Here is an 11,428-nt window from a genome sequence, read left to right on the forward strand (position 1 = left end):
CTGGTCTAGAACAAAATACATTAATAAACAATTGTAAAAAATGTATGAATTGAGCAGGTAACACCCTACTTATCTACACACAAGTACACGGCAAACCACCAAACCGCGCCTCCAAAGATACGGCCCGGACAAGAACACTACTCTAAAAAGAGAGCACAGAGAACACATTAGGGCATTAGATATCCACACACATCAGGTTGTCTTACAGGAAGTTGGTGCAGTTATTGAACTGCACCCAAAGAGGAAACTAAACAAACCTGTCAGCTGAGTGCCAGGGATTAGTTACGACGCCATCCGGTAGAGCAACCGTTGCGTAGTGGCACAAGTCACAATACAGGTAAAAGGGAGGTGACTGATGCTGAAACAGATATAGGGAGAAATACAGTCACCCTGCTACATAATATATATATATATTATAAATACGATAAAATCTTAATCTTAGTTACTGTTGACATTATTTTGGTAACAATGTATACTTTTGATGTACAATTCTAATTGAAATTTTTTATGCGATGTCTTTGTGAATAGATTTGCCATCTACAACCATCGATAGCTTTTTGGTCTTGACTTGAGCCTTCTCTACAAGATGGTCCGTGTTTCCAGACCAAATCAGCTGGCCCAGAAAAAAGAAGATTGGTCGCACCTGCACGTGCATCAACAGTACTGTTATAAGTAGTTACAGATGTAATACTCGTGATGCCATTGCATTTGTATTTGTTGTTTTGGAGCTATACTTTTTTTCTTTTCCTCTCAGAGACAGCTGCTCCAGCCCATAGATTAACTCTTTCTTTTTTCATCCCCTTGGCGTGATGAATCACAAAGCTGATCTAAGAGAAAAAGGTAAATCATTAGAAGATATACCTCAGCCATCATGGGTGTCAAAAACAACTTGTTCTTATGAAGGTAAGTACTTCAACTTGCTAGAAAAGCCTACACCCTGAATGCTTACTGTTATATTCTCTCCCTCTTAAAAATAAAGATGTGTTTTTTTTAAAGCGGACTCCTATAATCACAATTATTCCAATGTACCTGTACTTCTGCTGTGCAAACGACAATAAATATCTTGTTTATTGAAAAGTTGTAGCCCTTGTACTCATTACCTTGACTATATTAAATTGTGTGTGAAAAACAGGGAGACATGAAAAACATTCAAGTTGGTGGCCCTTGAGGACTACACTTAGCTACTGCTTAACCAAACAAACACCACTGAACAGGGATGAACACAGCTTCCTGCCTAGACTCAAACTGTGGTTGCCTCGCTCTTCCCCATCGACCTGTAGCACAAGGCTCTCACGCTGACCTGCACTGTCAGCTTGTCTTTATTGGACACTGAATGAAATAACACATACAAATTCATTAAGCTTCAATTGTACTGGGTTACTCGCATCATCCAATCTATAACATGTTACTACATGGAAAGAAACGTTAGGTAGCTAAGTAATGTTACTTTTATATACACAAAACCGTGGCTGTACTTAAACTATTATTACTCAACACAACAGGCAAACATCAAGGCTGATATAAAACACTCGTTAAGAAATCTTGTTGGCGTTTGCTGTTCCTGCATCGTAATACACGTTCGACAGTTAACTGACAGATTAGACTTTGACAGTAGCTAGCGTCTGTTAGACGTCGTTTTCTTACCTTCGTAACTGTGAATGTAGGTCGAAGCAACAGCCTAAACCCCTTCTCCAATTTGCTTGTCTGAGTTTTTGTTTCCCGACATAAACGATGCAAATCTGTGATATTTATTGTCGGCAGCTCCTGTAAACACCGGGTGTAGAACGTTGCCATCTTGGAACCGGAAGCTGGTGAGCTGTATTACGGCGAATCAGGAAGTGTTTGTGCAAGTAGCCTATTTAAGCTACAATCGAGCGACTGATGACAACCAGAGCCCGTCTACGAAGAGCCTGGGCACTCCCTATACGCCCCATTGTACCGATCTTCGTTGTAGTTCCAGTAGACATCCACTGGGGGTGATCGCGGACGAGTCCAGAATGAATGGGAGTCAATGGGGCTAGACGGCTAAATATGCCTCTTTCACCTGCTTGTCGTTGAAATATCGCAAATTTTATTGTAGATTCCGCAAGTTCAATATAGATTATAGTTCAAAGTCAAATGAATGAGCACTTATGTCCTTTCGATTTCTTACAGTTTGGGCCGTTGTTGGCCGTATACGCTAGCATTCTGCTAATGAATGCTGATTGGTCAGGGACGGACTTGCGACTGATTACGACCAGAGACCCTCTTGACGGCATCTGAAGCTGAAGCGCATCGGAAACATTATCTTAAGGCGGACTTTCCGTCGAAGTTAATTTTTGCGTACTGTATTTATATTTTTCTGCAGGCCCTTTTGTTTTTTATATAGTTATGTATGGCGAAAGTACATGGGTATAGATGGAATGTCTTCCATTTCTCGTGTTCAATGTTCAATGTGTTGTATACATGGTACGGTATGACCACCTTAAATTATACAGTCAATGTCCCGCTCAATATCATTTCATCTGTCATTGTCCATTTTCGAAAATAAAGATAGTTAAATAAAATGCCTAGAAAATGTGCAATGATAAACTGCTCCAACAGTGGAAAGGGATTGTCCTTCTTTTCGTTTCCCAAGGAAAGAAAAAGGTAACGTTCTTGCTTGCTCCTGTATGAATGGTCCTAGGCTTCCTGAGGCTGCACCTGGTAGGGAAAGTTGCGCTGGAGCCCGGGTAAAATCGCACATGGCTTATTCAAGTTGCACGCTAGACATTCTCTTAAGTGTCGAGACTCAAGCACTTAAATTACATTAAACGATTGTCCCATACAAATCGTTTGTTAACGATTTAACAACTTCAAAATCTGCTATTACTGCAGTTATTTTTTTTGTAGGCATTGGGCTAATGACCTTGCACAGAGGGAAAACCATCTACACCACTTTGATTGATTGATTTCTATGCATTCAGTGATCTTTACAGATGGGTTTGTTTTAAGCCATTGAATATAATTGCTCTGCCCTGCAACACATTATAAGCTACACATGTTTGTTGAATGAGAAGTATGGTCTAGGACACGTTGAAACAGTAACAGTTGTATAACAGTAATTATACAAACATACCAACATTGCAGGCAAGTTTATTCAAACATCACACAAGAACACAATAAGAACAGTAACATAGTAAATAATAAAAAAAAAAAAAAGAGAACTGAACACTGAACATAGGCAGGGAAAAAAGGACAGAGGAACAACAATATAATAAAAGAGGAAGAAGACTTGTCCGTTGCCACAGCATCAAGATCCAACTGTAGAGATCAAGAAAGGAAGAGGCATGAGGAGGAGTACAACAGAACACTGCTCTCTAGGAAATTGTTTACTGATGTAAACTAAGTTGATGCAGTCTTACAATTATGATTCTAATCCAGGTTTCTATTTCAGGAGAATGAAATGGCTCATAAACATGAGGCGAAGTGACCTCAGACACTCCATGTCACACGAGGAGTTAATGCAGGGGGGCTACGTTGTCTGTGAACTGCATTTTGAGGAATGCTTCCTTAAAAAAGTGAGTTGTGCATATTGGAAGAAATGAGAATTTAAATTAAATATAGTAAAAATTTATAGATTTACTGATACATTGTGCTGTGTGTGCTTCGGATAGCACAATGGAAAGGTGGCACTCACCAGAGATGCCATCCCCACACTGGTGGATTGCGACAACCCGCCACCACTTGCCTCCCCACCTCTTAAAAGGCGAAAAAAAAAAGAAGGTAACATAACTGAGACCAAGACCAACATACAAATAATTAAGACAGTCCCCTGAAATAACATTTACATACATTACATTGAATGAAATAACTTTAACTGATCCTTTGATATTGACTGATTCAATCCTCAAAAGCTAAGCAGAGTCAATCTGAGGAAGAAGACAGGTATATAGACACAGAGGGAGGGACAGAGAAAAGCACAGAGGAGACAGCTGAAATTATACCGGAAAGGACAGAGGAGACTCTAGAGACAACAGTTGAAATGGAGGAAAGGACAGAGGAGAGCGCAGAAGGGACAGTAGAGTCAAATGGAGGCACCAAAGAACAGGCTGAGGCTCAGGTGACAATTCTGCACAGCAGTCTCCAAAAGAAGGACCAGGTGATGTTCTGAGCTTCTTCAATTTCAAAATTCTGACTAGCATTATTAAGTAGCAGACACACATAAAGGATGCCTTTTTGTTATTTCAGAGAATAAAACAACTAGAGGCACGCCTTGCAAGGCTGCAAAGGCTAAGACGTAGGAAAAGGAAGCCAGCTGGCATGCCAAAAAAATCCAAGTAATGTCAATGAAAGACAAACAAAATATGCCTTTAGAATTATCAAGACTTGATTTAAGGGAATGCATATTGCATTTTAACACCACCTTGTTCTTTCGTAGTCCCCATGAAATTATGGAGGAGATGCTCCAGAGGTGTCCTGAGGGCTGCCGGAACTTCATTAGGGCACAACTGTCAGAGGCAGGGAAAAAGGACAGAGGGAGAAGGTTCAACAGACACATGAAGGATCTAGGGCTGCAGCTGTTACACAGCAGCCCAAAGGCCTACCGACAAATGAAGGCCATATTCTCGCTTCCTTCTGGAAGGACACTTCGGCGTTACGTTAGCGCACGTGTGGGATATTTCTCTGTAAATACGAATTTATTAAATAAGACTACTCAACTTCGACCAGTTTCACAATTTTAAGATTGAACAAAATCTGATTATTAACCTTTTATTTCCTGACAGCCTGGCTTCCTACAGGGAATCATCTCCCAAATGGGAGTCATCGCCGCCACCATGACCCCTGTGGAGAGGATGTGTACACTCGTCCTGGACGAGATGTCAATCAAAAAACAATTTGATTACGATCGCAAGAACGATGCCATTTATTGTGTATCTGCATCTGGGGCTGCAGCAAAACAAGCGATGGTCGTCATGGCTAGGGGCATTATGGGGAAATGGAAGCAGGCAAGCCATACCTTAGAAAAACATTTGTTATGATATTGCCGTGTATATTCAAACACATTTACCTAAGGCATTTCTTTCAACAGACGGTTGGTTACTTCTTTTCCCCATCTTCAATGCCAGCAGATGATATTGCTACCGTCATTAAGGATGCCATTCGCCACCTACATCATATAGGGCTGACAGTATGTAGTGCGAAGAGTTGTATTATTATTTATTTTTTAAATAGCAGCATTTAAAAAATAGCAGCAATGAACAAATGAAAATTAACTCCAACCTTGCATTGACAACAATGTATTAACCAATTTCAAAGGTGCAGGCAGTAATATGTGACCAGGGAAGCCCTAATGTGAAGGCTGTGCGGAACCTTGGGGCTAGCCTGGACCCTCTGGGAGGTGAGGAATCCCACTGTATCCTGGTGGGGGTTCAGAGGGTTCCTGTGATTTTTGATGTCCCTCACCTTCTGAAATCAATCAGGAACAACCTGTTCAAACATGCCCTACAGGTAAGCCCAGTAAACAAAGCAATCACAATTGCAAGGACTCGTACTGAACATACAAGATATCACAATGATTCACATATGTATGTATTTACATCCTTAGACACAAGGAAAAACGGTCCTTTGGAAGCACATCAGCCAATTCTATGAACTGGACAAGCTCCACACTATTCGCATGGCCCCGAAGCTTACTGATAAGCACATTCTGCTGCCAGCATTTTCCAAGATGCGTGTCAGTTTGGCTGCACAGGTGTTCAGCCACACTGTCTCTGCTGGTAAATTTTTTCATCTTCTGAAAAACTTTTCTTCAATTACTAACAGCAGATTGTAATGTGACACTGACCACCTATTCAATGGTCGTATCTGTTGTGATCCAGGCATTTCTGCGATGGTAACATTGCAGAGACTGCCAGCAGAGGCAAAAGATACAGCTGACTGTGTAGCCAAATTAAATCACCTTTTTGATGTGCTAAATTCCAGGTAATTATGTAAAAAAAAAATAGCACCTTAACTTTACAAACATACAACTTACTAACTACACCCCATTAACTACGACCTACCTACCTTGACCCCACTAACTACGACTATCTACAACTATACTACTTACAGATCAGTCAAGGATTCTAACCCCTGGCGACGACCCCTAGGCTCCGGAAACCAGGAGAAGGAGAACTTCCTGAGGGAATGCATCAGCTGGGTGGCAAGCTGGCAGTTCAGGTCAGTCAGCCATTTCTTTCTCCTGAAGAAAGAAAAGACAAACAATCTAACTGCACCAAATCAACATCTAGGCTAAGGAACACACTAACAACCCCCCCCCCCCCCCCCAGATCTCAGCGTAAGCCACCTCCTTCCCAGCACGGAATGTGCCTCTCAATAAAAAGTGTCCTTCTTGTCCACAAGAGGTGCACAGATACAGGAATGAAGTATCTGTGCACCTCAAAATTGAACCAGGACTGCATTGAGGTAGGTCAACACACAATTACTTTGCAAATAAAAAAGTTACCTGTTGAAAACTAGGATTTTGACCACCTGCTTTTTTTTTTTTTTTAAGAACCTATTCTCCTTGATTCGGGGCAAAGGGGGGCACAAATACAACCCCAGTGCGAGGGAATTTACCGCTGCACTCAGGGGTTTGAGTGTAGCCAACATTTTACCTGCTCTTTCTGCATCGACTGCATCAAACTGCGAGCTGGATGACGGGACAACCCTCCTAGCCAGTATGTCAGAGGACGCAATCCCCTCCACCTCAACAGCTCCAATGACCTCAATGGCCCTCCCTACCACCCTGACAACAGAGATGGAGGATGAAGAACCAGTGGTATCGGACATTGTGGAAGATCAGGTCAACTCAACAAGACAAAATACTGCATTGACACACCGCTACAGTCATGAATCACATGGAAGACATTCACATATGATCATGCTCATATTCAATGTAACACTGTATATTCTCTTACTTGTAGACTGTTGGCGATTGCATCCAGGAGGAGGGCCTGTTCTACGTTGCTGGCTGGCTTGTCCGGGTCCTACAAAAGGAGGAAATTGTTCAGGCCTGTCCACACTGTGAGGTGCTGTTGTTGGGTGCCAGACATCAGGACCACAGCTACGCCACAAGTGAGGACCACCCCTTCCTGGAGGCAAAAAAATACACGGAAACGGCAAACCTAATGAGGCCTTCGGAAGGGTTTTTCGCTGCCATCCAGCTTTTGGAGGGGGAATTTGGACGGAACATCGACGCTTTCTGGCCTCTCACCCAGATCACCAAAAAAATGGAGAGGGCTCTGGGCAGTCTGGGGGTGTTCAAAAGCCTCTTCAGCTCACACCCTGAGCATGCAATTCTATTGGAGACAATAGCAATAAAAAAATGTGTGATGTGCAGGCTCGGGGGGGAAATCCGTGAGAGGAACAGGAGGCTGAGCAAACAGCAAACGGCCAAAGCAGCTCAGAGAAAGCTGTCCACCTTCACGGCCTGAATGGAGCTGGAGGATCGTTGCTGTGTCTGGCTGTGGAGGGAGCTAGATGGAGCGGTCTTCAAATTATTCCTGTGGAGAATATAATAATAAAAAGATTAAAAAAATTGAAAACAATTAAAAATTAAATATATATCTTTTAGTAAAGTAAATAAATACGTTTTGGAATACGCTATAAATATAAATCATCATTTGAGGTTTTTCTTTTACTACATGCAACGATTGTTGTTTATAAATTTGTTTATAAATGTATCCTTTAACATTGCTCTACATTGTTCCACAAAAGAAAATCAAACTTCAATTAATGTGCCCCTGCATTTTAACTGAATCAAGTAGGTATACGCTTTGACCAGAGAAAAATCAATAACTTAATGATCGTGCGCTCCGTCTTCTTTTCAGCCATCATTATTTCTTTTCTACAGGATAATTCGCATGGGAGAAGACGACAGGTGGAGACATACAACAACTTCATTTTTGTGGTGTTTATCGCCCAAATTTGCCCTCGAGAAGAACAACCAGTAGTTCGACCTATAGGTTAGCAGCTACTACTACTGGTGCAGCAAGAGGCAAGAGGCCTACTGTATTTAGGTGATGATATTTAGCTGGCTCAGCTAACCTCTAATTTTTCGAGCCATTTACAAAATGGTTATATAAATAACTTTATATTAAGTTTAAATGAAATATTTCATATTAGACATTCTCTGTGACAACTAACTTCAAAAACTGAAATGGCGGATAAGGGGAAACAAAAAGACCCTACTCACCGGATGTGACGTGTAAATATACCATGGCGGTGACTAGCCATGGTGCTGACTAGCCGCCATGTTAGTGAGGTCCAACCGATACACACATCTGTTTAATTCCTTAATTTAATGTAAGAATAATGTTAGTATGTAAAAAATGATGACACTTAAAATATATACTCTTACGAGTAAATATTTTAAATTATATTTTAAGTTATCATCATTTTTTTTTTTTTTAAGTCGTCAATGACGTCCACGGTCATTTATTGAATATACATGTCTTTTTTGAAGAATGGTCCTGGCCACTAGATGCCAGTCGCATACTATTCAGTAGCAGCCAATGCATTATGACATTATGGCTTGACCTTGGTAGTACACAGAGACGGTTCAACCAATGCATTATATCAGACATTAAACCTATATCAGACATTAAAGCCACAGAGACGCTTCTTATTATACATCCATGACAGCGACCAGTGGAAGGATATGGCGTGTCAAAGTGCTTTCAAGGGGATGACAATGGTGGCGCACAACATGTGAATTGCTATTGACCCAGACAGGAGCGTCGCTAGCAATTGAAAACATTCGGGGCTGTAGCCCAGAAGTTAGTCATTTTAAAAGGGGGTTCGGGGGTTTGTCCCCAGGGAAAATTTGAAAATCGGGCTGATGAAATATGCAATTGTAACGTAGTTTGAGAAGGAAAGGAAAGACCAATCGTCATGTCTGACTCACGTCGGGACAGGCCTACTGAGTAGGTTAATGTTTACGTTAAGGATAGGAAAGTGCACCACGTACACCAGCAGCCAAAAGAGACATTAGAAAAGCCTGTAGCCAAATAAACACTGTCATGCTCCTACCCAATGAATTCAACCGGGTTGAATTCACTGCGGGTCTCCTGAATCTGTGCAAGCAGCAGTAAACAGCAATATCGACCTGATGCGCTATGCATAGAGAATACAAATTGCAACTAATTATTCTAAATCTGCCCATAAATGTACGTCAGGATTTTGCGGTTTTCACTGGCTACATGAACATGATTCTTATTGGGAAACCTTCACATCGTGGGCAGTTAATACAAAGGAAACAACCTTCGTGGAGAGTTTAGGATTGGCCAGGGCTGATGTCAGCCATGGTGGTAGAGACCAAGTTAAATTACAATACACTATGTGTGAAGTGGACATGTCTCCAAGACAGTTAAAGGAATCGATTCAACAAAGAAGTCTGTTGAATGGCCTCAGTATCAGACTTATAGGCTACAGTTTAATGCAAACTATCTTAACACCTTAGAGAGAGGATGGGAGGTATCGTCTAGGACGGTCCAAATATTCATCAGTGGTGGGCCGTCAGGGCCAGCAGGGCCTTCTCTGCTGGCCCTGTCAAAATCTAAATAATGTATATAAATTCTTTTTTTCTAAATTACATGAATTTGTGTCTGAAAACCGTAATTTTTTGTAAGGCTGAGCTCAGCTGAATAACGCATCACAGCTAGGTTACATGGACCGGCGGGGCCAGCACTAAAAGTACCCTTTCGCTGAAGCTGCCACCTCCGATTGGATAATAAATTTGACTGACGTGTGTAATACACATCAAATGTTGATGTGTAGTAATAGAACAACCCCGGGGCCCAGCAATATGCCGGCGCTGGCCCCCGGTGATGTCATCAGCGAATTTTGAATCGTTGGCGGTACAGAGTTGATAGTGAACTACTATGTCCACCGCCTTCACAGCACCTAGCGATCCTGTTTCTGATCTCCTTCGTTTGCCTTTTTCAAGGCGATCGTTTGAAGAGAAGACCGATTTAATTTCAAGAGGAAGACCTACACTGAAGCCTGATGGGCCGGTAAAGGTTTTGTGCGGCACTTTACAGAGTGCAACTACAGCCGCTTATGGCAAGCCATCCCCGACAGAAAACTCCATCATTTAGTCACGTATCACCTGCATTACGCCGTAAAAAACGCCGTAAAATGTAGAAAAACTGCGTATTTTGCAGGAATGTTGTCGGATTAAACTATTTGTGCATGGCAGCAAAAAAATATCTCCCCATCAAGGCCAACAGCAGGGTAGCATACGAAAATAATAGACTAATATGAATGCTTCAAATGTTAAAACATGATTGATTAGGCCTAGGCCGACATATGCTACATCAGTCCTAATCCTGAACGCACCGTGCGTACATTTTTCACGGCATTTTCCCCCAGACAGACAGACAGACCCTTTATTGACCCCAAACTAACTTTCATAATCCAGCAGGTTACACAATACAAATAACTCTTACACAAATACAGACAGCCTATACATACAGCGACCACCTCAGCAAAAGGCTAAAATGTAAAAAGAAGATATAAGCTCAATTTAAAATACATAAAAATACAGATGCCACATGAAATATGAACATAGGATACAATGTATTAATATGCAAAAATAGGATAGGCTATAATGAGAATATGGTTACAGCTATGACTATCCTCCTAAATTAAATTATGGAAAGATTTTTGTCTATGGAATGATCTTGTCACTTTACTGCCACACATTGTGTGTGTCAGTAAAGTGATAGAATATAGGAGGTATATTGTGTATATACAATTCTACATATTTTTAAATAATTTTTTGATAAATTAGTAGGCTACCTATTTTCGTTTCAGTTACAACGGTGTGGTCACCGTGGCCCGATCGATAGAGACGCTTGCTCTGTAGGCAGGAGGTTGTCGGATAGAATCCATCTATTGTCATATTTCTGCTTTTGTCAGATGGTCACCTTTTATGATCGCAATGCTTTTAAGTCAGCAAGCCAGACCTCCTGTGTCACAAGTTCCAAATTCGGTGCCAAATCAGTTCAGCACAGATCATATCTCCTTTTCTTTTCCTTCCTTCCAAGTTTGCCTAGCTTACGTAGTTTGTCGTAGGCTAGGTTAAGATTTAGGGTGATAGGCCGGAAATATTCCAAAAATTAACTAAATTCCTCTTCCATTCCGTTTGTTTTTTTCTTGGTTAATACGTTTATCTCATTGTTGATTTTAACTGGTTTAGTCCAAGATAATTGAAAGGGAATACTAGTGCAGTGGGTAGAGCTCCCAGCCTCCCACCCATTACATGGAAACTTCGCAATTTATTTTTAATCCATCATGCACGTTGCTATATTGTGATTTATTTGTTGTTGTTTGTTGTTGTTGTTGTTGTTATTTGTTGTGGATATAAAACCACTGACTATGCTGTGTTAGTAAACAAGACGGCAGAAACCTGTGTGTACTTTAA

The 11,428-nt window shown here is 41.2% G+C and overlaps 2 protein-coding genes and 1 long non-coding RNA gene across 9 annotated transcripts; 2 read left to right on the forward strand and 1 right to left on the reverse strand.

Moving 5' to 3' along the window:
* Positions 1-2,545: 2,545 nt before the first annotated feature.
* Positions 2,546-8,108, reverse strand: LOC130406532 (uncharacterized). 6 transcript variants are annotated; one of them, XR_008904457.1, is made up of 10 exons: positions 7,424-8,108; positions 6,921-7,301; positions 6,618-6,748; positions 6,071-6,202; positions 5,242-5,427; positions 5,030-5,143; positions 4,729-4,829; positions 4,385-4,469; positions 3,659-3,719; positions 2,546-3,282 (listed from the first exon to the last, which is right to left on the reverse strand). It is a non-coding gene; the product is annotated as an uncharacterized LOC130406532 (long non-coding RNA). The 6 variants fall into 6 exon arrangements; XR_008904458.1 differs by having other exon boundaries at positions 6,921-7,094; positions 7,217-8,108; XR_008904455.1 differs by having other exon boundaries at positions 5,242-5,424; positions 6,921-8,108.
* LOC130406530 (52 kDa repressor of the inhibitor of the protein kinase-like) lies at positions 2,551-4,149 on the forward strand. Its single transcript, XM_056612160.1, has 4 exons — positions 2,551-2,628; positions 3,416-3,539; positions 3,636-3,744; positions 3,876-4,149. Exons 1-4 carry the CDS (start codon positions 2,564-2,566, stop codon positions 4,130-4,132), a joined length of 555 nt encoding a protein of 184 aa, XP_056468135.1. The 5' UTR covers positions 2,551-2,563; the 3' UTR covers positions 4,133-4,149.
* On the forward strand, positions 4,353-5,993 carry LOC130406526 (uncharacterized). 2 transcript variants are annotated; one of them, XM_056612157.1, is made up of 5 exons: positions 4,353-4,646; positions 4,746-5,149; positions 5,278-5,469; positions 5,567-5,738; positions 5,841-5,993. In XM_056612157.1, the coding sequence occupies exons 2-5, from the start codon at positions 4,958-4,960 to the stop codon at positions 5,945-5,947; spliced, it is 663 nt and encodes a 220-aa protein (XP_056468132.1). In that variant the 5' UTR covers positions 4,353-4,646; positions 4,746-4,957; the 3' UTR covers positions 5,948-5,993. The 2 variants fall into 2 exon arrangements, with proteins under 2 accessions (XP_056468132.1, XP_056468131.1); XM_056612156.1 differs by having other exon boundaries at positions 4,353-5,149.
* Positions 8,109-11,428: the final 3,320 nt, after the last annotated feature.

Source organism: Gadus chalcogrammus, chromosome 16, assembly GCF_026213295.1.
Source record: "Gadus chalcogrammus isolate NIFS_2021 chromosome 16, NIFS_Gcha_1.0, whole genome shotgun sequence".
Lineage (NCBI taxonomy): Eukaryota > Metazoa > Chordata > Actinopteri > Gadiformes > Gadidae > Gadus > Gadus chalcogrammus.

Bases quoted from the DNA above. Each gene is read 5' to 3' on its own strand.
- LOC130406530 (XM_056612160.1), top strand. From the start codon at position 2,564: ATGATAAACTGCTCCAACAGTGGAAAGGGATTGTCCTTCTTTTCGTTT. The intron at 3,540-3,635 runs GTGAGTTGTGCA...TGCTTCGGATAG, and splicing joins AGGAATGCTTCCTTAAAAAA to CACAATGGAAAGGTGGCACT. The intron at 3,745-3,875 runs GTAACATAACTG...AATCCTCAAAAG, and splicing joins AAGGCGAAAAAAAAAAGAAG to CTAAGCAGAGTCAATCTGAG.
- LOC130406526 (XM_056612156.1), top strand. From the start codon at position 4,958: ATGGAAGCAGGCAAGCCATACCTTAGAAAAACATTTGTTATGATATTG. The intron at 5,150-5,277 runs GTATGTAGTGCG...CCAATTTCAAAG, and splicing joins TACATCATATAGGGCTGACA to GTGCAGGCAGTAATATGTGA. The intron at 5,470-5,566 runs GTAAGCCCAGTA...TTACATCCTTAG, and splicing joins TGTTCAAACATGCCCTACAG to ACACAAGGAAAAACGGTCCT.